Raw genomic sequence first — 26,208 nt, 5'->3', positions numbered from 1 at the left:
TCCCTACAGTGTACTGCTTTTCACCAGAATGCTATGGGTGTTTTCTAACACACAGGGAGTAGTGTGCCATTTGGGAACCTGCTTCCAGACAAGGCCAATAGCTGGTGATGTGCCAGCTGGCTGTCTATTTAGGAACAGATTGGACTGGAAGAGTGACTTAGTCGCTATCATTCATTGATGTGCAATATGTGCTGATCAGTATTCAGCACCATCACCGTCTGAGGGGTGATGATTACAGAGAACTTTCCTTTAGATTAGCTGTTCTTTCTCCGGTAGGGCTGAAGAAGTGTTTGGGGAAATAGACCTGAAGCTGCTTCTAAAATGGCATCCCATGTGTGGTTCACTCGTGTTAACCGGAGTAGTCCACTCTGTTGTGAACAGGGTGGCCTTTCAAATCTTTCAGTGTCTGTTATATTGGGAGGTGTGCTGAGGCTATCATTATCTATCTGGCATAACATGCTGTATAACTCTGATGAAGGAGCTAAATGTCGCCGATGGTTTGCGTGAAATTCTGAATAAAAGTGGGCATATATTGCCATGTCAAGATGTGCCATGCTAATAGACTCCTACCAAAAAAGACTGAGTGCTGTAATAAAATCAAAAGGTGCTTCAACAAAGCATTAGTTTAAGGGGGTGCAACCAGGTTATTGTTGTTCATTTTTTATTTTTCCCCCTCAAAATGTCAGTTTGTTTTTCAATTGAATTGTTCACATTATAGGTCACATTAAAAGTGGAAAAAGTTCTGATATGATTTATCTTTGTCTCATTCTTTTACATCACAAAAACCTGGCATTTTAACACGGGTGTGTAGACATTTTATATCTACTGTACGTGGAACAATGGTACAAAGTCTAGAGCCTGGTATATATGTGGAATAATGGAAGAAGGTCTAGAGCCTGGTATATATGTGGAATAATGGAACAAAGTCTAGTGTCTGGTATATATGTGGAATAATGGAATAAAGTCTAGAGTCTGGTATATATGTGGAATAATCAAACAAAGTCTAGAGCCTGGTATATACACTCACCTAAAGGATTATTAGGAACACCTGTTAAATTTCTCATTAATGCAATTATCTAATCAACCAATCACATGGCAGTTGCTTCAATGCATTTAGGGGTGTGGTCCTGGTCAAGACAATCTCCTGAACTCCAAACTGAATGTCAGAATGGTAAAGAAAGGTAATTTAAGCAATTTTGAGCGTGGCATGGTTGTTGGTGCCAGACGGGCTGGTCTGAGTATTTCACAATCTGCACAGTTACTGGGATTTTCACGCACAACCATTTCTAGGGTTTACAAAGAATGGTGTGAAAAGGGAAAAACATCCAGTATGCAGCAGTCCTGTGGGCGAAAATGCCTTGTTGATGCTAGAGGTCAGAGGAGAATGGGCCAACTGATTCAAGCTGATAGAAGAGCAACTTTGACTGAAATAACCACTCGTTACAACCGAGGTATGCAGCAAAGCATTTGTGAAGCCACAACACGCACAACTTTGAGGCGGATGGGCTACAACAGCAGAAGACCCCACCGAGTACCACTCATCTCCACTACAAATAGGAAAAAGAGGCTACAATTTGCACGAGCTCACAAAAATGGGACATCTAAAGAATTCTTTCAGCACCTTGTTGAATCAATGCCACGTAGAATTAAGGCAGTTCTGAAGGTGAAAGGGGGTCAAACACAATATTAGTATGGTGTTCCTAATAATCCTTTAGGTGAGTGTATGTGGTAAACAGGACAATAGATGTAGTAAAGATGACAATGGGGGAACCATGGGGGACCATAGGGTTCAAGACAACCATGGGGGACTGAAGGAAACCTTGATTGCAAAAAAATATTTTACCAGGTAAATAACCTAACCGTAAAAGCTTTTTACTGAATCTGAACAGGTAAACAGAGAAAGTGTGACAGAGGGAGGCAGTAGCCTAGCGGTATAACATGACAGAGGGAGGCAGTAGCCTAGCGGTATAACATGACAGAGGGAGACAGTAGCCTAGCGGTATAACATGACAGAGGGAGGCAGTAGCCTAGCGGTATAACATGACAGAGGGAGGCAGTAGCCTAGCGGTATAACATGACAGAGGGAGGCAGTAGCCTAGCGGTATAACATGACAGAGGGAGGCAGTAGCCTAGCGGTATAACATGACAGAGGGAGGCAGTAGCCTAGCGGTATAACATGACAGAGGGAGGCAGTAGCCTAGCGGTATAACATGACAGAGGGAGGCAGTAGCCTAGCGGTATAACATGACAGAGGGAGGCAGTAGCCTAGCGGTATAACATGACAGAGGGAGGCAGTAGCCTAGCGGTATAACATGACAGAGGGAGGCAGTAGCCTAGCGGTATAACATGACAGAGGGAGGCAGTAGCCTAGCGGTATAACATGACAGAGGGAGGCAGTAGCCTAGCGGTATAACATGACAGAGGGAGGCAGTAGCCTAGCGGTATAACATGACAGAGGGAGGCAGTAGCCTAACGGTATAACATGACAGAAGGAGGCAGTAGACTACCGGTATAACATGATAGTTGGAGGCAGTAGCCTACCGGTATAACATGATAGAGGGAGGCAGTAGCCTAGCCGTATTACATTATAGAGGGAGGCAGTAGCTTAGCGGTATAAAATGACAGTAGGAGGCAGTAGCCTTGCAGTATAACATGATTGAGGGAGGCAGTAGCCTACTGGTATAAAATTATATAGGTAGGCAGTAGCCTAGCGGAATAACATGAAAGAAGGAGGCAGTAGCCTAGCGGTATAACATGACAGAAGGAGGCAGTAGCCTAGCAGTATAACATGACAGAAGGAGGCAGTAGCCTAGAAGTTTCGGGCTGGATTACAATACCAGCAACGTAGATTATCTGTCGAATTAGCTCTTGAGCAAGGCGCATAATTTCTCCAGGGTTGCCTTCTGTGAAGGCTGATTCCTGGCTGTGGTCCAAACTAACAACAAAACATTTCCTTTTTACACCTATGTAGTCTTATTGGTCACATACATGTACATGTATAAAACAGGACAGATATGAGCACGCCTAGTTTTTGCTTTCTGAGTGTGGAAAATCTTTGAGCCCTAGTTCTCCTTTCAGAGCCTAGATGGTCCTAACAGGACCTGGAAGGATGGGACAGCAGCATGGATGTGGCAGCAATGCCCCACAAAGACCCCTGAGGAGAATGTTGTGCCCCTGTCAGCAGCAATGCCACCCTGGGAGCACGGAACTGCCTGTTTTTTTCGTGTGGAGAGGTGAGGAGGTGGAAGGAGGGTGACAGAGGAGTGAGGTGGCGAGGGAGGGAGGTACGGAAGGAGTCAGCCCAGGTTCAAGGACCTGTGTGATCACGTGATGATGAATAGCACATGGAGGAAGGGCTTCAGAAGGTCAGTGGACACATAAACAGTCTTCTTAGCTGCTAATTTCACAGTGACTGGCTGCAAATTAATGACACCCTAGACTCAGTATTTTGTAGCACAACCATTTGGCCAAAATAACTGCAACCAAGCGCCACCTATAGCCATGGATGTGGTTCCCGCAGCTCTGTACTGTACTGGCATTAGACCCAGTCTTGTTCAAACTGCTGTAGTTCTCCCGGATTTGATGGGTGCCCCCCCCCCAGGCTGATTTCAGATCTCTCCATTGGTTTTCAATGGGATTTAGGTCTGGAATCTTTGCTGGCCACTTCAGAACCATCCAGCATTCTGTCTTGAACCATTCCTGGGTGCTTTTGGAAATGTCTTTAGGGTCACTGCCCTGCTGGGAGACCCATGACCTTTGACAGCTTTCTGACACTGGGCTCAAAATGGCCCTCCAAAATATTTTGGTATTCTCCTGATTTCGCGATGCCACGAACACATTCAAGGCAACCAGAGCCAGAGGCAGCAAATCAACCCCAAAACATCTCTGAACCTCATCCACATTTCATTGTGAGAAAGGGTTTCCTTCAATGCTTCATTTCGTTTCATGTAAATACAGAGATGGTGTGCTTTACCAATACTGTATCTCCAGTTTGGTCTCATCTGTCCACAGGAGATTGTCCCAGGAGGACTAAGGCATGTTCAGGTGTGTTGTGGCAATTTGCAGGCTTTGTTATGTCTGTGTTAGAAATCAGCCACAAACCCGGTTGTCTAGGGAGAGAGTAATTAAATAATTTATTGCAGCATTATCTTATGCGATCTCTTCTCACTGTAATGATGGTTACAAGTTGATATATACATTGAAGGGCGTGTCTACCTAGCAAAGATCAGGTTTCCAAGACAGTGGTCAATGTAAACATAACTGTGGTTATCAGAGCGCAGCCTACAGAGAGAAAATCTAAACAGAGAGGTTTCTGTTGTTCTCATTATCTAGGCACATTCACTTCCAATGAAACGTACATCCACATTGTAATTATTAATGCTCAGATTCCACATCTGTCTCAGCAGTGGGGTCTCCTACCAAATAATCTACTTTCACTGAGACAACAGTGGATGGTGCCAGTTTAAACCGTCGTCTCTGGTGTCTGAAGGTCACGGTGCTTCCTCCACCATTCAGCTAGTCCTTTGCTACGCTCTTCCATCACGTTTTCTCTCGCAGCCACTTCCAGGAAGGTTGACTACAGTGGCGTGGAACTTAAACGGCTTGATAAAATTACGTACGGAAACAGGAGCATCAAGGTCTCCAGGGATGGATGTGTAGCCTTGAGATTTCCCGTGCCTGACTACAGTACTTGTGTTTAACCTAAGACAATTCTCTGGTTCTCTTTATTTTCTCCATGCTCATTGCGGTATACACATTGAAACAAAATAGGAGAATGAGTCCTTTTCTCTATTCAAACTGGTTGAATTGATGCGTCTCATATTCCAACACATGTGAATTAAATTCAACAAGTTAATGAGAATCTTATGCTTGAAATGTACAGTACCAGTCAAAAGTTTGGACACTGCCTTGATGACATCTTTGCACACTCGTGCCATTCCCGTGATGGGGAATAGCCTGTTTTTCATTTGTTAAAATGTCAGACTGCGAGGAAGCACCCTGGAAATAATCTGCCATTTTATCTGATTGCATGTTTTGTTTTATTCTAATCTCAGATTACATTTCATCAGGTCAATCAAATCAAAGCTAAGAAATGGAAGGCTCACCGTTACAGCCATAGACACACACACGGTATTCTAATCGCAGGTTAATCACATTAAGTTTACCAGAGGTAGAACACACAGATATTACAGAGGGAGCGTTCCCACATCAGTTGCTCCCCAGAGACATAGACAGTACAGCACACTGTGTACGAGTTCGGGAAGAGCCATGGTCATTCCAAGGATAATGTGGATCATGGGATCTAATGGTGCGGTCAAGTTTAATCTGTTGATGAGCTTTGTGTGTGTGTGTGTGTGTGTGTGTGTGTGTGTGTCTATATGGGCTCACAGAATTTACAGAGCAGACATTTAAGTCCTTAAAACGTCAAATACTGACCTATTTTTGCGTTAACCAACTAAACCTGAGAGACCCACAGGGGAGTCCCTCCAGCAACCTGCGGTGAGAAAGGCAGCGGATTACGCTGCCCGACCACTGCTGTTGACAGATTCAGTGCACGGCGGCAGTAGCCTAGTTGATGATAAATTGTGTTGTTTTTGTTTTATAGTTGTAAAACGACTTGGAGTAAGAGGTATTAGTTGCCCCCCCCCCCCCCTAAACATAAACCAAGAAGTTAGAGGAGTTGCCAACAGAGAGGACGCTATAGGCTATAGCAAATAAAATACAATCGCACACTCCAAGTCTAAGCTCCCCTGATAAAACATTCATAACCGTTCCCAAACCGTAACCCTCACGGACCCACACTTCCACTTGGGCTGGCAATGGCCAGGGGGCACAAAATACAATATTATGGCAATAGCTAGGTACCTCATTCTAATCGACTGAGCAAATTCCCAAAATGTCGTCCCTGCTTTTACAGGCTTTGCAAGACTAACAAAATGTGTACGCTGCCAGGTTTTATTTGTTATACTGTAGTAATGATATGGTAGCGACGGATGTATTTCCATATGATCATGATTGACGTACAGCAGTGTGATCGTGGCTGATGTATAACCGCGTGGTCCTGATTGATGTATTGCGACATGATCATGACGATATGATGGTGAGCATGCTGTATTGCTCAGCGTACTGTGCCTCCTGCAAAGGACCAGCTGTGCCAGCAGCAGGTTTTGATCATTCATGGAAATGAAAGTGCTGAAAACAAAATTTATTTTTAAAAGAACAAGCTATGAATGGAACACTCTGGAGTATTGATGCAGATAAAACAAAGATACTTCTGCCATATTGTCAAAACGATACGATTAAATATGTTGTCAGACTTAAAGTTATAGATTATACTGCCGTATTGTCAACACACAATAGAAGTAAAAAAAAAAAAAAGAGATTTCACATATTGATGACATAATGTTGTTTCTACTTCCTTTGAGCCATTAGATGGGAGATATGAGACTTGTTACGAATGCAGCTTTCAGCAAAAAGTTATTTTCTTCTTCTGTGACCAAGTTTAAGTGTTCTTGTTTCAGTTCTACAAAAGCTGTTGTATGTTTTCTTGTTGACAGCTGTAAGTTCTTATGAGAATACTACAGAGATAACTCTACTATTGCCCTATTTCACTTCCGTTATGTCACATGGTGTTTTCACTCTTGCAGCCAGAGAAAACAAGTCTTTTGTCTGGATAGACTAGACATGTAAATGAGATGTCAGATCTCCAAACACTGCATCTCAGCTTCTTTCAGGCAGCGCCAGAATGGGGAAACTCGGTTGTTTTGCTGAGTATAAAATAATTGCCACTCTCTACACAAACATGTTGTCCGGAACTAGATCATATCTGCTTGTGGTCCTGTAATTAGGCGATGTCGCATCAAAGATCTTCCAAAATATGTTTTTGTGGGTGTGTGTGCGTCTGTATTTGTGCATACGTTGATGTTTGTGGATGAGTCTGTGTTTGTGCGGGAGTCCGTGTTTGTTCATGAGTCCGTGTTTTTGCACGAGTCCGTGTTTGTGAGGGAGTCCATGTTTGTGCACGTGTTTGTGCGTGTGTCTGTGTTTGTGCGAGTCAGGTGTTGTGAGAGGATGGCAAACTTTGATGCACGGGAGGGATAATTATCAAAATCTCATGATTGCAAACACTTCACGAATATGCAGACGTCTGGTGTTTGAAATCCAGTGTGGTCTGTTCGTAGGCTAGTGTAATGTTGTGTTCATACCGCTGCTGCACTGAAAAGGCCACAAAATACTATTTGTATTTAACACAGTTTACTAACTTCCTCTTCCTGTTTTGTGTTCTCTGTTCAGCACCTGTCCCTCTGAACACCGCCAGTAGCTGCCCCATCACCAGACCCAACCCTCCCCCGTTCTAAGCTGCCCCCCAACTCCAACTACTGACTGCTCGTTGCCATGGAGAACCTGAGCGAGCTTCAGAACCCGCTCCTGGACAAGAACAGCAAGCATGTCGTCAACGGTTATGGCGGGGACTTCCCTAACAACCAGTACCATGAGAACATCATCAACTACTTTGTCACCGGCGGCAACGGCGGTGTAGGAGGAGGAGGCGGCGGCGGCAACGGCAACGCCCATAATGGGACGGTGGCCCACGCAGGGCAAAACGACAGCAACGGCAAAACAAAAGCTCAGCAGCTCCTGGACGCCACCTCCCTCCATCTGGCCGTGGAGGCTTTCTACAGGCCTAACTTCATCCTCTACAAGGAGGACGGGGGTGGCAGTGGTGGGGTCAGGGCCAAGGATTATAAGAGCGAGTGCTGCGAGACCACCTTCACAGAGAAGAAGGAGAAGGAGGCGGCGGACGGCCCCGGCAACACAGAGGGGCCTCCGGCCACGCTGCCAGAGGACGGAGACAACGTGAAAATACAGACGGTGTCCTACGAGGTGGAGGAAGAGGAGTACGTGGAGTATGAGGTAAGACGGAGGAGGAAGTCGTCGTCTCCCTCCTTTCTCTTTCCCCTTCCTCGATTCGGTGATTTCGGTCAGCTGGGGCACGAACCGGACAGCCGCCCGATATGCCACCTACTCGAGGTGCAATGGCGGTTGAGGCGATTTTTGAAATAACGGGATTTTCGTGAAAAGGGAGAACGCTGTGCCCGCGCCCTCACTGGCTTCCGCGTGTGCTGGCTCAGGGAACCAGTGGGATTGGTTGAATTAGAGTCGAGTGGCAGAGCGGAGAAAAAGCCTGGAAGTTGGTACCCGGCTAGGCAGCAGTGAAGTGAATAGGGAACAGTGACCACTGACCCGCGAAGGTCTAATGGGCTGCTGCTTCGCACCCTCCAGTCCACTTGAATTAACTAACCTGAATAACTGGATAAACAACCTGAATAAACAGCAGACCGAGGAGACTTCCAGCTTAGGGATCAGTTGGCTCAGATTGGCACCCGTCTGTCTGTCTGTCCCTCAGTCTGTCTCTCCCCATCTCTCTGTCTGGCTCTCTGCTTCTCTGTCTGTCCCCTCTCTCCCTCTCTGTCTGTCTCTCTCTCAATATCTCTCCCTCTCTCTGTCCCTCTCCCTCTGTATATCTGTCTTTCTCCCCCTCTCTTTCTCCCTTCTTTCAGACATCCTCCCTCTTTCCTCAGCAGGGAGGTGTACTCAACTCAGACCTGAATTAGATAAAAGGTCAAAGCTGAAAAAATGATTTCCATTCTACAGTAGCTCTGTTACATCACCCTCGCTGGAGTGGGCCCGACCAGCGCTGACTCGCCTGGTGATCCCACATATACAGTACGACGTACAGTTAAGCCCAATGGTATTCATACCCATTGCATATTTTGAGCTATAGTGAATTTTCATTTGACCAATAGGTTTCTTCTGGCTGGAAATGACATAAACAAGTGACAAAACACAGTAAGACATTGTGCTGGAGACACAAATGAATAACGTAACTATTTCTGTTCTTAGCCATGACTTGCAGTTGAGTAGTAACTGACTAGAGAACAACTGCTGCTCAGCTGTTCAACTGTTCTCAATTTATCGGTGATTAGAATGCTCTCTCATGGTAGAAATTACAAGACCATTGTAAATGGTATAGAAACGTGCATTTTCTCAGAAATTTGCAACAGTTTCAAGGGGTATAAATTATTTTGGACATGACATTTTTCATAAAAATTCAAAATAAACTGTAATAGTTACATTATTCATTTGTATCTCCAGCCAAATCTCTTGCCGTGTTTTGTCACTTGTCTATGTTATTTCTAGCCAGAAGAAACCTATTGGTCACAAATGTTTGAGTCTTGATGAGCACTACCCAACCTAGTTGCCGGTCGATGCTGGCCAGCGGTCATCTGAACGCAGCTATTTAAAAGTTGTAAAATAAATTGATGTTTATATCAAACGGCGATGGAGAAATTAGTTGTAACATTGTCAATTGGATGTACCTGCAACATGCCAATTAGCTAACCGCGGGCTGGCGTGACCAATTGGTGAACGCTGTTGTATGCTCACTGCTGCCTGGCTGTTGCTTCATGAGGTATATCTCATGCTTCAGCCGTCTACTAAAGTGGCCATTTGGATCCATTCCACTTGATAATATAAACAAGAGGAAATCAGTTTACATGCTTAAAAACCTGATATATTGCTAGTAACTGAAGCAGTGTATACAGTACATTGGCACCTTTGATAAAGATTAGCACTTATTAAACAACACTTGAAATGTATTGTATATTAGGGAAAACCTATTGGCACCACTAAGGATTCTGAAAGTTTAAGTCTGAAACATTAGCAAGCTTACAATGCTGAGGTATTCCATTGCTTCCTTTGTCACACATTAACATCCACAAATAAATTATTAATTGACAACTCGAACCAACATTTAGCAATTCCAAAAAATCTCAATATTTCAACCCTGTTGTAAACCTGTGTGGAAATTGAATGAGATTCCGTGCCTTTATCCTCTCAAGGTTGAGGGATCCACAAAATACAGAATACGAAATGTACAAGAACAAAATGCTCTGGCCGTGACTTTCTAGTCTCGTTTCTCTTGCGGTTGACCAATGATATTATAGCCTGCCAAGCTTTTGACCAATGATATTACAGCTACCTAGCTGTTGACCAATGATATTACAGTTATAAAGTTGCTAACCAATGATATTGCAGTTACCAAGCTTTTGACCAATGATATTACTGCTACCCAGCACCTCACCAAACATACTACAGCCATCCGTACACTTTTGTTCTGTAGATTCTGCTTCTTATCAAAGTACTGGAATACAGAGACGAATGCTTTTGGATTCAACTATATTCACTGCTGTTCACTACTGTAAGTCGCTCTAGATAAAAGCGTGTGCTAACAGACTGAAATGTAATGTAAATGTTTAATGATATGGAAATGTGAATGGCACATTTATACTCAGGTTTTTTTAAATAGTGCTTTCATGACATCAAAGCAGTATTTATTAGAATCCTCAACATCTCATCTTTCAAAATAAACTAGGCCCCCTTAATTTTTTATAAAAAATTTGCTTAAGTTTCCCAGTTAGCAGGAAGGTTCGGGGCAACTTCTTATTGTGCGCAGGGCTCAAGCATCGACACGCTTTAAAATACGATGCCTGATCTCTGACGTCACATACAACATGCAACTGTCTAACCACTGTGTTCCAATTGAAGTGCTTTGTCAGTGGCCAAATCTGCCATTTTCAACCAGTATAGAAATAACACAACTGGAAGGAGATACCCAGCAGTATCCATTCAATAAGCACATAGATGCACTATGTATACTCAGAATGAGTTCTATCCCATATCTCAGATGTGGTCCGTTCCAATCGGGCTTGGATGAGGCTGCCAGCCGGGTTTACCTCTGGAACCGAATGCGTGTTTGTGTGCAGTGCCTCCCACTGTGTTCCTCCCTCCAATCTCTTCTGGTAACCATGGACTACTGGTTGCTCTGCAGCTCGTTACTGCTCGGGACTTCTTATCTCATGAAGAACACGCCAATTTAAATCTCTCTGCAGCATCAGATTTCACCTTCCTCCTGGGGAAGGTGGACGGAGGGAGGGATGGACACGGGGATGGAGGAGAGAGAGGAGGCACGGATGGTGAGAAAGAGAGATGGACAAAGACCAAGCCAATGGAAAGAAAGAGGTAGAGAGGCGGTAAAAGAATATAGCAGAAAAGGAGGAGAAAGTGAAAGCGACGATTCCAGATGTGTGATGGTGAGCGTATAAATAAACAATATGCTCTTCCATTCCGGCAAATGACTCACTCTCTTACATTCTGGCAAATGACTAACTCTCTTCCATTCAGGCAAATGACTAACTCGCCCAAATCCAAATTGCTCAGATGAAGTGTCCTCATCAGAGCACAATGACGCTTCTTCCTGGGATGAGTGTCTGTTTCAACAAGGACAAATATAAAGTGGTTCTTCTGGAAACTATGATGATGATGATGATGATGATGAGGAGGCAGTTTAGCCTCTGCTTAATCTTGTTTAGGCGGGTTATTCCAAGCAGCAAACATCGACCAGATGGAGGATGGCAAAGACAGGCAGGTTTGGACAGTGTTAGAATGAGAATGGGTCATCCATCATAGTGGTAGATCAACAGAATGTTAATGTGGAACACTAAGGAATACTTGTAGAATTCTGGAATATCTTGAGCATTCCATATGCTTCAGCCAATATGGCCACTGGTTCAGCCACCAGTCTTCTGTTTTTTCATCCATCTGAATATGTGGTCCAACGTACAGGAACGCAGTGTGAGTTGCAGTGTTCGGATGGGAAAGTCACATGCTGTGGTCTTCATTCATGTCTGACCTAGATGAAACATTCAGATCATTGGCAGATGTATGTCAGATGTTTTTTCTTTTTCCCTTTCAGTCGATGTGTGGAGGCTAGGGAAGGGAAGTAGTATTTGTCTGCCATCTGCCACACCATTTCAAATGCATTGAATTAGCATTTATAGGCAGATTTCAGATTTCCATATTTTAGATGGAAATGTCTTATACTGAATGTTCTGGGAATGCAGTGATCTTTTCATGAAAATGGTTCTGCTTCCAATGTCCCACCTTTTGCACCCGACATTTTCTAAAACACAGACACACAGACGTATTTCAATAGACTTCACCAGGCTAGGTTCAAGATCAATACCGCCCGTGTTCTAAATGGCGCCCTTTCCCCTACAAGGCGCACTAATGTGGACCAGAAGTAGGACAATATGTAGGAGATCAGGGGTGCCATTTGGAACACAACCGCAGAAATCCATTTGGAAACAGATTAGAAACTAATAGTTTTCTGGTTGGGCTGTGTTGATCAGAACGAGCTTGGAAAGGGGAAGAAATGCTAGCGTTATCCCTTCAGTTTAAATCTAAAGAGATGTGACTAGGCCTTACATCTTTAAATAATCTAAATGTGGTTGTTCTTCACCCCACTGCACACATTTCATTTCATTCCCTTTCTGAGACCCCACTTTACATTACAGCGGCGAGACATCTTTCAGGGATATCCCTTCTATTTCTCATTTAGCAGTAAGTAAATGACAAACCAATCGTTCTGGGCCAGTTATAATCACTGAGACAATTTGGCTTTAGCTCTGAGCAGGACGGTCGGTTGCATTTCAATGTCCTCTCTTCTCTCAAGTTTATTGTCTGTATATATCTTCCTGTCTGTTCCTCCTGAATTAGTAAGAGGACACAATGCTCAATATTGAGGGCGGATAGTCTGATACTATTATATTATATATATATATATATATATATATATATATATATATATATATATTGAGGGTAGCTAGCCTGATACTATTAGATTATTATATATATATATATATTGAGGGTAGCTAGTCTGATACTATTAGATTATTATATATATATATATATATATATTGAGGGTAGCTAGCCTGATACTATTAGATTATTATATATATATATTGAGGGTAGCTAGTCAGATACTATTATATTATTATATATATATATTGAGGGTAGCTAGCCTGATACTATTAGATAATGCCCAATAAACTCTACACAGAACAGAGATTTTAGTTTCAAATGCTCTGCTTTTCAAAAATGTGTATATATATATATATATATATATATATATATATATATATATATATATATATAAACTTTGCTCCCTGCAAATGTCAACAGTAGATGCAAACCTCAAACGTGTCCTCCATGCTTCACACAAACCTTCCCGCGTGCTCTCATACAGCTATCAAAAGCATTAATGTGCAAACACAAACATTTCCTCATTTGGTTGTTTGGAGTTTGTCATCTTCCAGCTCAAGTTGGCCTAACTGTGATCTTCAACAGTGAGTGAGGGACAAAGAGAGAGGGAGGGAGGGAGGGAGGGAGGGAGGGAGGGAGGGAGGGAGGGAGGGAGGGAGGGAGGGAGGGAGGGAGAGAGAGAGAGAGAGGGAGGGAGGGAGGGAGAGAGGGAGGGAGAGAGAGAGAGAGGGAGGGAGAGAGAGAGAGAGAGAGAGAGAGAGGGAGGGAGAGATAGAGAGAGAGAGAGAGAGAGAGAGAGATTGTGAGAAAGTGAGTGAAAGGAGATATAGAGGAGGAGACAAAGGAAGACAGAGAGTCTTTGAAGCACTTTAAAGCACTTTGGAGCCTACATTAGCTTCACCTGCCCCCCAGCTCAGATGAAACAACCTGTCAGAGTTTGCTATTGAAACACACACACACACAGTGCTTCTTTCCTTTCCTCAGGATTTTAATATAAATCTCCTGAAAGACGTAGGGAGAGAAAGCGAGGCTGTATCTATCTACACCCTGCCAGACTCCTGGTTCTTCATTAATCCACTGGTGAACAACATACAGCAGCTCGCTGTAGCGTGTGCGTGTGTGTGTGCGTGTGTGTGTGTGTGTGTGTGTGCGTGTAAGCATTTTTGTGTAGCATAGCTGTTACGCTGCAGAATAAAGGAGGTGGAAAGTTTCTTTGTGAGGAAGAGAAGGACTGTCTCAAACAGTAGCCTTTCTCCCCTGTGGTATTATTTAAAACATTGCCGTGAAATGAAAACAGGAGGACTTAACAATCACTAGGCCGGCAAACCTTCTTCCCTTGCTGGAGGCATGAATGAAGAGTCAGGTGTGCAATTAAATAGGAATTACAAATCTACAATTGTTAATTTTCTTACACCCTTAACAAGAAAAGGGTTTCAGAAGATTCAAGGTTCTTTATTGAAACGGTGTGGAAACACCTAAAAGGTCTTCAAAGGGAAAATGTAAATAGATATTTGAAAGAAATCCTTTAAATGTTTTCTCAAATAATCTTTTGATGATGAGACCTCTAAACGGTCCCCAGAGGGTTTTTCTATAGGTTTCTTGGGGAACCGTTCATAAGGTTTTTAGGGGTTCCCCCACATTTTCAATTTGAAGAACCATTGTACATCCTCTGTAGTTGTTAATTAATTATTGTAAATTGAGAGTAAATAAACAAAACCGTAATAATTTACAGAGAAAACAGTGTCTATTTTGGAAAGTATACAATAGCCTTTGGGAGAAAACAAATTCAACAGACTTTCCACCCAAATACAAGATAAAGTGTCTTGAAAGAACACAGTCTTCTACTTTCTCTTGACCTCCGGAAAAGTTGCAGTGGAGAGAGAGAATAAAGTTCCTAAAAGGAAAATTAGAAAGGAAATATCCAGCTTGGGATGTATTTCCTTTTGTAGGTTCTTCTTCTGACCCCCAGAGAAGATTGTAACAGTGGTTTTCAAATATTCTTTCAAGGATCCACATGTTTGTGAAGCCATTGGCTGTGTTTCCTCATACTGTTTATTTTATATATAAATCTACCGTGTGGGCCAATTTTAAAGATGCATTCGGACAACTTTGAAGGAAAAGTCAAACTGTAAAGGCCGGTAACAGCCTGTGCACTTCAGTAAGTTATGAATTTCCAAGATCTCTGTACGTCATGAAATTCCAAGATTTCGAGTGGATTTGGTGACACAGGACACATATCATCACATACAATGAACATTTTCCAGGACTTGTTAAGGCTTGATCAGTGCCACGTTTACAATCAGTGACCGAAAAGTCTGAAGATAGTGTCCGTAATGTAGGATTTTTAATGTACTTCTATCATGAATCAAAGTACAAATGACTAGAAGACATCTTCAGTAAATGTTTCCGATACATTTTTCTGCGAAATTACCCAGAGTGCCTGAGATATTCCACATTTAAACTTATGGTTTGCACCAACTAGTAGTCTCCTCATTATCTCTATATAAACCTTAGAGTACGATCCCCACACCCTAAACCACCCTGAACTAACTAGTACTATACCAGTCAGTACTATCCCCGCACCCTAAACCACCCTGAACTAACTAGTACTATACCAGTCAGTACTATCCCCACCAACCCTAAACCACCCTGGACTAACTAGTAATATACCAGTCAGTACTATCCCCAGACCCTAAACCACCCTGGACTAACTAGTACTATACCAGTCAGTACTATCCACACACCCTAAACCACCCTGAACTAACTAGTACTATACCAGTCAGTACTATCCACACACCCTAAACCACCCTGAACTAACTAGTACTATACCAGTCAGTACGATCCCCGCACACTAAACCACCCTGGACTAACTAGTACAATACCAATCAGTACGATCCCCGCACACTAAACCACCCTGGACTAACTAGTACTATACCAGTCAGTACTATCCCCGCACCCTAAACCACCCTGGACTAACTAGTACAATACCCGTCAGTACTATCCCCAGACCCTAAACCACCCTGGACTAACTAGTACAATACCAGTCAGTACGATCCCCGGACACTAAACCACCCTGGACTAACTAGTACAATACCAGTCAGTACTATCCCCACCAACCCTAAACCATCCTGGACTAACTAGTACAATACCAGTCAGTACGATCCCCGGACACTAAACCACCCTGGACTAACTAGTACAATACCAGTCAGTACTATCCCCGCACCCTAAACCACCCTGGACTAACTAGTACAATACCAGTCAGTACTATCCCCCCACCCTAAACCACCATGGACTAGTTAATACTATTACAGTCTTGTTCGTTAAGGACAGACGAGGATACAAGTCGTGTTATTGTTTACATTTAGTTTTGCAAATGAGGTAGGTATTTTACTCAGAGCCCCTTTAAGCTGTGAATAATACAGGGGCCATGCAGACATTATCATGACACATTCAAGCACCTTCAGGATATCATTGTGCATCAGTCAAGGATCTTAACTGATTGTATTTAGTTTTGTTGTCGACTTAAACCAGAATAACCCCCCCCCACTCCCACCCCAGACAGTGGCAGAACTAAAATGTCAGTTATCACTTTACTAATAATGTATTTTCCTTCTTAATGACTGTAGCATTACATTGTTTGTCGCATCACTAATAGCCATAATTATGTTAATGGGTGGGTCAGCAGAAATGTGTCTTGGCCAGCATTGACGCACTCATCCTCAATAAATAATAATTACTTAGTTAAAAGCTCACCCTATAGCCTGGTGTGTAAGTAGGCCTACTTCATGATGTACAGTGAAACACCTGATTTATTATTACAAACACACATTCTCAATCGACTTCTATAAGGGTACTTCCTGTAAACCTTAGTGTCAGTTAATTTAGGCAACGATAATGAAAAAAAAAAGATTTATTTAAACTAGCCATAGCGATAATATTTACAGTGTAGTTATTTACACAAGTCATCCCCACAATTCCATATCTAACCAGTGAACAAATGCAGTGTTAGGGATTTGGTCCTGTTGCTTGTTACAGCACTTCTATATCTCACACTTCTAGATCTAACCAGTGAACAAATGCAGTGTAAGGGATTTGGTCCTGTTGCTTGTTACAGCACTTCTATATCTCACACTTCTATATCTAACCAGTGAACAAATGCAGTGTAAGGGATTTGGTCCTGTTGCTTGTTACAGTTCCAATCTGTCAGTTACTTTAAACTTTTCAAATCGATTTATTGTCTAAATACCGCAATGCAGACTTAAAGGAATCAAGTCCCTGGTCTATACCATTGATTTTAGCACAATCTAGCCTACAGAGTCAACGTGCCACACTGCTTTGACAAACCATTGCAGAGTGACACAGGTGCTCAGGTGGGAAGGAGGAAGTGTGGTGTCTGACCAATCAAAGAGGCAGCTCCCCTTCATAGGACATATTGGTTATTTGGGCAGGAAGTCCTGCCCATGTAGCTGATTTGAATACTATTGTATCTCACACCCATTTGAGATATTATTGTATTATATTGTTTTAACAAGCAGGTGGATGAATCTTATTGTACTGGAATGCTCTGTATGAAAAGCCAATATTTAGGACAATATTCTGTGTTGTTGCCTTCGTCATACAGTGTTTTATCACAACCAGTGCAACAGACTAGTTCCGCATCTGTCAACTGAAAGAGCAGGAAACAAATTAATAGGTGCTCCATTTTTCGCAAAACACCTGATCTTATATGTGTTTACTGGATTATTAGTGGCAGTGGATAGGAAATAAATATTTTTCATATTAGTCAATTTATATTTTGCAGGTCATAAAACCAACAATAAAGTGGAAAAATAATAGGGCTACATTGTGTTTTCTTCACCAATATTTCTTCGGATCAGAATTGGAGAAAAAATAACAACAAAAAACAAGGCTAGTTTGTTGAGGGGATACATTCACAGTGAGTTTTTTCCCTCTATGTCAGGGAACATTTCCCAGACCTGATCTGTAAATAAATGGAATATAATTGGGACATCAGGACATTGAAATGTGATGGTTGAGAGAGAAATATACAGAATCTCTCTAGGTACTCAACCTTAATTGAATAAATCTTTTTTTTTAAAGCAGCAAAACCATGTTTAAATTTAAACAGATTTATTTCTTTGTCAGGTTCAACCACTTATCATAATCTAAATATATTTAGAAACTGTCTGTTTTGAATCCTGAATGCAAATTGGCTGATAGCCTGGGTATATGAGACTGTAGACCACAGGTATGACATCACAACACTTTTTTACTGCTCTAATTGCATCAGTATCCAGTTTATATTCTCCTGGGTTAATAGTATATGGCCAGCTAAGCGAGGTGTCCTGGCACTTTGAATGCCACTGGGCTTAAGAACAGCTCTTAGCCGTGGTATATTGGCCGTAAACCTCACCCTCTCACGGTTTATTGCAAAAAAAGTGTAATCAGAGACTCAGACATACTCTGGATCCACACAGCCGCATACTCTGTACCGGTGGGTGAAATTATTATTATTCTTTCATTACGTGGTGGAGTGGGACCTGTGACAATTATTAAACATGAGAGGAGACAGATCACCTGCAGAGATAGATCACCTAATGAACTGGCCTATGGTTATAACTGGTTATAACTGGTTATAATTGGGTAAGGCCATGTTCAAGATCAAATTCCATTAGATTTTTCATTAGTTGCTGTCGAAACAGCAAAGGTCATAATACTCTGTCAGTGGATGGAATATTTGTTAGAGCTGTAGTACAGAAACCAATAACCAGTAAGAATATATTTTACTTAAATGTAATATAAATAATCATTCCTATATCCTTCAGTATGCTTGATGTACAATTGAACGTATTTGGATGCTATATGCGGCATATGTCTTTATTTACCCAGAGTCTGCTGATCTTTGTTCCTAAGTTTGAACTCTATCTACAGTCCTGTCTTATTGCAAAACATCCCAGTGGATTCGTTAGGTTTTAAGATCGCCTTTCAAACGCATGTCTTTAGCTTTTCCGTAGGATCTCAAATGTATAGTTCACGTTTTGCCAGTCAGAGCTTCAATAGTGGCAACTCTTCAGGGAACCTATAGGATCCAGTACACTCAGTCAATTTGGAAAGCAAAGGCATGTTTGTACAAAAACAATTTGCCGCCAGTAGCTCAAACACAAAAAGTTTTGGGCCACTGTAGAATCTATGGAGAATAAAAATGCCTCGTCTCAGCTGACTACATCACTAACATTTGAAAACACTGTTACCGCTGACAAAGTTAGAATGATTGAGTGCTTTAATACTCTGTTGGGACTGGCCAGTCATTTAATTTGACTACGTCCACCCCTGCTGTCTGTCGGCCTGTACCGTACTGATGCTCCTGTTCCCTTCCCAGCAATCCCATTTCCAGGACCACCCATAGGCACCGCCAGAGCTGTAGACAGCAAGCATCAGATCTGACACATTCAAACCAGACTAGACAGTCCTCTGTGAACCCTAATTGCTGAGTCTGTTGACTGCGATTGAGAGGTGGCAGAGTCATTGGCATTAGCCAAACCAGTAGACTCCTGGAGAGAAGCTTAAGGTGAAGAAAGGCTACAAGCATCTTGGTATCGCAATATTCTTAAAGGGTGTTGCCTCCACTGCACACTCTGCAGGTAAAAATGGGACATCATTTGACACAATAATAATACACAGCTCTGGAAAAAATTAAGAGACCACTGCACCCTTTTCTTTCCTTCCCAAAAAAGCAGAAAAGGAAAGTTTTGAGTGAAGAACAGAAGCGTTCAATTTGCAGTGGTCTCTTAATTTTAACCCTTCTGTTCCTCATTCAAAACCTTCCTTTTCGACTTTTTTGGAAAGGAAAGAAAAAGTTACAGTTGTCTCCTAATTTCTTCCGGAGCTGTATATTAATATTTTTATGTGCCAGTACTACTCAATCAATCAAATTTATTTATAAAGCCCTTTTTACAACAGCAGTTGTCACAAAGTGCTTTACAGAGACACCCGGCCTTAAACCCCAAGGAGCAAACAACAGTAGTCTTGAATTTAAGTGGCTAGGAAAAACTCCCTAAGAAGGTCGAATTTTAGGAAGAAACCTAGAGAGGACCCAGGCTCAGAGGGGTAACCAGTCCTCTTCTGGCTGTGCCGGTGATATATTAAGAGTCCAATTGGAATAATAAATACATTTCTCTGGGCTAAATCCAGAGTCTATTTGATTTTAGACTAGGTCAGAAGTATGACCAGGTGGACAAGGACAGGGACAGCAACGGGCCCCCCAAACCAGGTAATCCGCAGGTGTGGACCAGGACCTCATCTCCCTCCTAAAATTTAAAAACTGGAGGAGACTGAGAAAGTTAGTAGTACATTCCTCATATCCCCCAGCACAATAATATAGCAGCGTAACACCTTGGAACTGAGACGGGGGGGTCTACTACTGGATATATCAAGGGGCTGTAGCCCTCCAACAAGATGGAAGGAGAAGTACAGTGGGGAGAAAAAGTATTTGATATACAGCGGGGAGAACAAGTATTTGATACACTGCCGATTTTGCAGGTTTTCCCACTTACAAAGCATGTAGAAGTCTGTAATTTTTATGTCCACATTGTATGATTTTTAAGTAATTAATTTGCATTTTATTGCATGAAATAAGTATTTGATACATCAGAAAAGCAGAACCTTAATATTTGGTACAGGAAACCTTTGTTTGCAATTACAGAGATCATACGTTTTCTGTAGTTCTTGACCCAGGTTTTGCACACACTGCAGCAGGGATTTTGGCCCTCTCCTCCATACAGACCTTCTCCAGATCCATCAGGTTTCGGGGCTGTCGCTGGGCAATACGGACTTTCAGCTCCCTCCAAAGTTTTTTTATTGGGTTCAGGTCTGGAGACTGGCTAGGCCACTCCAGGAACTTGAGATGCTTCTTACGGAGCCACTCCGTAGTTGCCCTGGCTGTATGTTTCGGGTCGTTGTCATGCTGGAAGACCCAATCACGACCCATCTTCAATGCTCTTACGGAGGGAAGGAGGTTGTTGGTCAAGATCTCGCGATACATGGCCCCATCCATCCTCCCCTCAATACGGTGCAGTCCTCCTGTCCCCTTTGCAGAAAAGCCTACCCAAAGAATGATGTTTCCACCTCTATGCTTCACGGTTGGGATGGTGTTCTTGGGGTTGTACTCATCCTTCTTCTTCCTCCAAACACGGCGAGTGGAGTTTAGACCAAAAAGCTATATTTTTGTCTCATCAGACCACATGACCTTCTCCCATTCCTCATCTGGATCATCGAGATGGTCATTAGCAAACTTCAGATGGGCCTGGACATGAGCTGGCTTGAGCAGGGGGACCTTGCGTGTGGTGCAGGATTTTAATCCATGGCGGCGTAATGTGTTACTAATGGTTTTCTTTGAGACTCAGCTCTCTTCAGGTCATGGACCAGATCCTGCCGTGTAGTTCTGGGCTGATCCCTCACCTTCTTCATGATCATTGATGCCCCACGAGGTGAGCTCTTGCATGGAGCCCCAGACCGAGGTAGATTGACCGTCATCTTGAACTTCTTCCATTTTCTAATAATTGCACCAACAGTTGTTGCCTTCTCACCAAGCTGCTTGCCTATTGTTCTTTAGCCCATCCCAGCCTTGTGCAGGTCTACAATTTTATCCCTGATGTCTTTACACAGCTCTCTGGTCCTGGCCATTGAGGAGAGGTTGGAGTCTGTTTGATTGAGTGTGTGGACAGGTGTCTTTATTACAGGTAACAAGTTCTAACAGGTGCAGTTAATACAGGTAATGAGTGGAGAACAGGAGGGCTTCTTAAAGAAAACTAACAGGTCTGTGAATTCTTACTGGTTGGTAGGTGATCAAATACTTATACTTATATTAATTATTTAAAAATCATACAATGTGATTCTCTGGATTTTTGTTTTAGATTCCGTCTCTCACAGTTGAAGTGTACATATGATATAAATTACAGACCTCTACATGCTTTGTAAGTAGGAATACCTGCAAAATCTGCAGTGTATCAAATACTTGTTCTCCCCACGTAGCTATGCCTTTCTCTAATTTGTGTGTCCCACTTGAATTTCTGCCGCACCCTTTTATTTCTCCCCTCTATTTTCTGGCGCATAATGTTGACGTTTTTAATGGAAATTGTACTGTACTGTAAGACCAGCTGAAGAACACTGTGATTAGGGTGAGACGTGCAAGACGTGACTGTTTGTCTGAGGTGGTGGTGTTCAACACAACTACGAGGTCCGGAGCCTGCTGGGTTTTCAGTTGTACCTCATCATTAATTGCACCCACCTTGTGTCCCGGGTCTAAATACATCCCTGATTAATGGGTTGCAGTGATAAAGTGGAAGTGACTTTCATGGCCTTTTAAGTCATGTGCCTTTTCTCATTTCAGATGGTCACGCCCATATTTGACAAAGCCACCATTTTTGACCTTCTTCACGTCCTTGAAAAGTCTAACAGGAACTTCATGTCCAACTCTCTTGCCCTACCAATGAGTAGATACAATGCATATACACTCACATAAAGGATTATTAGGAACACCATACTAATACTGTGTTTGACCCTCTTTCGCCTTCAGAACTGCCTTAATTCTACGTGGCATTGATTCAACAAGGTGCTGAAAGCATTCTTTAGAAATGTTGGCCCATATTGGTAGGATAGCATCTTGCAGTTGATGGAGATTTGTGGGAAGCACATCCAGGGCACAAAGCTCCCGTTCCACCACATCCCAAAGATGCTCTATTGGGTTGAGATCTGGTGACTGTGGGGGCCATTTCAGTACAGTGAACTCATTGTCATGTTCAAGAAACCAATTTGAAATGATTCGAGCTTTGTGACATGGTGTATTATCCTGCTGGAAGTAGCCATCAGAGGATGGGTACATGGTGGTCATAAAGGGATGGACATGGTCAGAAACAATGCTCAGGTTGGCCGTGGCATTTAAATGATTGCCCAATTGGCACTAAGGGGCCTAAGGTGTGCCAATAAAACATCACCCACACCACTACACCACCACCACCTGCCTGCACAGTGGTAACAAGGCATGATGGATCCATGTTCTTATTTTGTTTACGCCAAATTCTGACTCTACCATCTGAATGTCTCAACAGAAATCGAGACTCGTCAGACCAGGCAACATTCTTCCAGTCTTCAACTGTCCAATTTTGGTGAGCTTGTGCAAATCGTAGCCTCTTTTTCCTATTTGTAGTGGAGATGAGTGGTACCCGGTGGGGTCTTCTGCTGTTGTAGCCCATCCGCCTCAAGGTTGTGCGTGTTGTGGCTTCACAAATGCTTTGCTGCATACCTCGGTTGTAACGAGTGGTTATTTCAGTCAAAGTTGCTCTTCTATCAGCTTGAATCAGTTGGCCCATTCTCCTCTGACCTCTAGCATCAACAAGGCATTTTCGCCCACAGGACTGCCGCATACTGGATGTTTTTCCCTTTTCACACCATTCTTTGTAAACCCTAGAAATGGTTGTGCTTGAAAATCCCAGTAACTGAGCAGATTGTGAAAAACTCAGACCGGCCCGTCTGGCACCAACAACCATGCCACGCTAAAAATTGCTTAAATCACCTTTCTTTCCCATTCTGACATTCAGTTTGGAGTTCAGGAGATTGTCTTGACCAGGACCACACCCCTAAATGCATTGAAGCAACTGCCATGTGATTGGTTAATTAGATAATTGCATTAAGGAGAAATTGATCAGGTGTTCCTAATAATCCTTTAGGTGAGCATATATTATGCTGGTACGTCTCTAGCGCGGGGATCTTCGACTAACGATACGCCCACATTCATCGAGTTGAGTTCTGGATTAGCCACCAAACAATGAGTCATCCGCATAGCTTTTGCATCGAGGAGCAGTAGGACATATTAAAACACTGTAGGACCTGAGTGGCGGTGACATGGGAAATGCTCTCCGTATTTTTCCAGTCATTTAAATGTCTTTTTCTGTCTAATGAACCGACCAGTGACTGCTACCGGCTCATTTGGAGCCTGGTTCCTGTGAAGTGATGGTGTGGTAGTGAGGGACGGTTGGAGAATACCTCAGGGTCTCTTATGGAGGGGCTACGGGTTGTGTGAAGGTCAACCACAGTCCCAGTTGCGAAGGCCTGAGTAGAGGTCTTCACACTTAGTGTTGGTTGGGTGTCATTCAGTGTGGTGCTGTTTCCAGTAGAGTTAAACACAGAACGCCCCTTCGGTGGAACTGAACGCACTGAACGCACCCACGGCGACATAATGCACTGGCAAGACTGTGGTCGATATTCAAATAAAGGAAGCTGAGATGAACAGAATAGCGGGATCTCAGAAAAGCACTTAATAAATCATTTCTACATTATATTTAAATTGACTGTAAGTTTGCTGAAATAACACTGTGTTCTCAGTGTTTTTTTCTCAGATTACCTTATTGCCATGTGTAGTGATGTTTTACTAAGAAATATCTTTAAATATTGAGACTGAACTCTAAAGCACTAGTGATAAAAGAATGGCCCGTCTTTCTGTTGTGATAAAAAAAAAAAACACGAACGATGTAGGATATAATTGGCAACGTGGCAACACAACCTCTTTATGGACGTATCGGCACTGGCAACCCACTGCAGCACTTCAGCAACACTGCAAGAGACAGTCAATCAAAAAATAACTATTTTAATTAGCCAGTCTGCTATCAATCAAAAACCAGGCATGGTGCAAAATGGCCCATTACTAAAGTCAACAGTTTTGACTGCTATGTATCGTTGTGGTTCCCAACCTTTTTTTGTTTTCCGTACCACCTACTGCATCGTGCTCTGCACTGAACATCCCGGACGTATACCCTCATGTGGATTTTACCAGTAAACCTATCGTCCCATGGGGCTTCTCGAGTACCCGCTGTTGATTGGCCAAGTACCCCCAGGGGTCCAAGGTCCCCGGGTTGAGAACCAAAGCGTTAAAGTCAGTTGGGATAGGATCTTTGACATGCCAGGGACATGGCATCAGTTCTATTGTGTGATATATGAAACATCAATTCACACATCCGTCCTTTCATTTCAGTTTAAGATTTGATTTCGAATACTTGTTACAAAAAGAATGCACAGGCTTTGGGCCAATCTCTTCTTGTGCAGGGTACCGCTCACTCATTTCTGGATCAGAGTCAAGTCCTGCACTGGTTGTCAAAGCAGAATATCAGGGTCTGATTGGACCTGGAGGATATCGCTCAGGCAATAGAAAATGTTGTCATGCTCTCAGGAATTGTTTATTATTTTGGGGACATTATCGAAGGATACAGATAAGTAGCTACAAGACCCCTAGAGAGACAGTGGTAGAATGGAAGGATTTAGTGCAAAGATAAAAATAGCATGATTACCAATACTGAGAAAGAAGGGCTGATTTGTGGACATCGGAGCATTGGAGTCGAGGATGATTATTTTAACTACAGACCAGTGGAAGATGAACGGCTAGAGAAGTTGTTTTCAGTTTTGTTTCTCCAGTTCGGTGGGGCGGGATGAAACCGTTGAGGGATGACACACATGACTGTACTAGCTATGCCTCCAGTACTTCCTCTGGTACTTTTTTGAAGTGAATATTGGTTTCCCTTCAGATGTTACACTGAGAGCAATAGGACCTGCACAGTGTACATTACATTACAGGGTTGGGCAGCACTCACATTTTCTCCATGTCCGTCACCCATCACCCTGTCCTTCACCCATCACCCTGTCCTTCATCCATCTCCCTGTCCTTCACCCATCTCCCTGTCCTTCACCCATTACCCTGTCCTTCATCCATCTCCCTGTCCTTCACCCATCTCCCTGTCCTTTATCCATAACCCTGTCCTTCATCCATCACCCTGTCCTTCATCCATCTCCCTGTCCTTCATCCATCTCCCTGTCCTTTTATCCATCTCCCTGTCCTTCGTCCATCACCCTGTCCTTCATCCATCACCCTGTCCTTCATCCATCTCCCTGTCCTTCACCCATCTCCCTGTCCTTCATTCATCCCCCTGTCCTTCACCCATCACCCTGTCCTTCACCCATCTCCCTGTCCTTCATCCATCACCCTGTCCTTCATCCATCTCCCTGTCCTTCACCCATCTCCCTGTCCTTCATCCATCTCCCTGTCCTTCATCCATCCGGGGACAATAACGGGTGTGGACGCGCAAAATACTATAAAAATAGAATTGGGCATTAAGTACATGACCGATTAGGGTTATCATTCCTGTATGCATCTCTTACTATGGAATAAAGCACAATTATAATTGATTTTGTTTTGTGTTTTAGAATGTAAGACTCCCTTTTTTCGGGCTGATTGTTAATGCCACAGCTGTAGTAGGAAAATGTTCCGTAGTTTTTGTATCCAATTTAATGTCCCGAACAGCTGGGATACTGAGGCCTATGGTCTGAAAACCAGAAAACAGCGAACAGCACTAATCAATCATGCAGAAACAGACTCACCCCGTTAAAAGGGCTATCTTCTCATCACACTTTGTGAGAGTCACTGTAACTGCACACACGCACACACACTATGAGTGACACAGAGGCCCCTTGAACGCCAAAACACTGAGCCGGCGACCCTAG

The 26,208-nt window shown here is 43.0% G+C and overlaps 1 protein-coding gene across 17 annotated transcripts in view; it reads left to right on the top strand.

Annotated features, from left to right (window-relative positions):
- The window catches only part of syndig1l (synapse differentiation inducing 1-like), a 211,167-nt gene that overhangs the window by 164,630 nt on the left and 20,329 nt on the right, over positions 1-26,208 (top strand). For 16 of the 17 annotated variants that reach the window (XM_010887484.5, XM_010887483.5, XM_034289958.1 and 13 more), the window contains one exon: positions 7,294-7,914. In XM_010887484.5, the coding sequence (XP_010885786.2) occupies positions 7,396-7,914 (519 nt within the window). In that variant the 5' untranslated portion in view covers positions 7,294-7,395. Of the gene's footprint in view, positions 1-3,136; positions 3,234-7,293; positions 7,915-26,208 lie in introns of those variants that run through there. The other variant, XM_010887491.5, reaches the window with a different exon arrangement.

The sequence above is a fragment of the Esox lucius genome, chromosome 23, assembly GCF_011004845.1.
Source record: "Esox lucius isolate fEsoLuc1 chromosome 23, fEsoLuc1.pri, whole genome shotgun sequence".
In the NCBI taxonomy this organism is placed as follows: Eukaryota; Metazoa; Chordata; class Actinopteri; order Esociformes; family Esocidae; genus Esox; species Esox lucius.
This window is presented reverse-complemented; position numbering and strand designations above follow the sequence as displayed.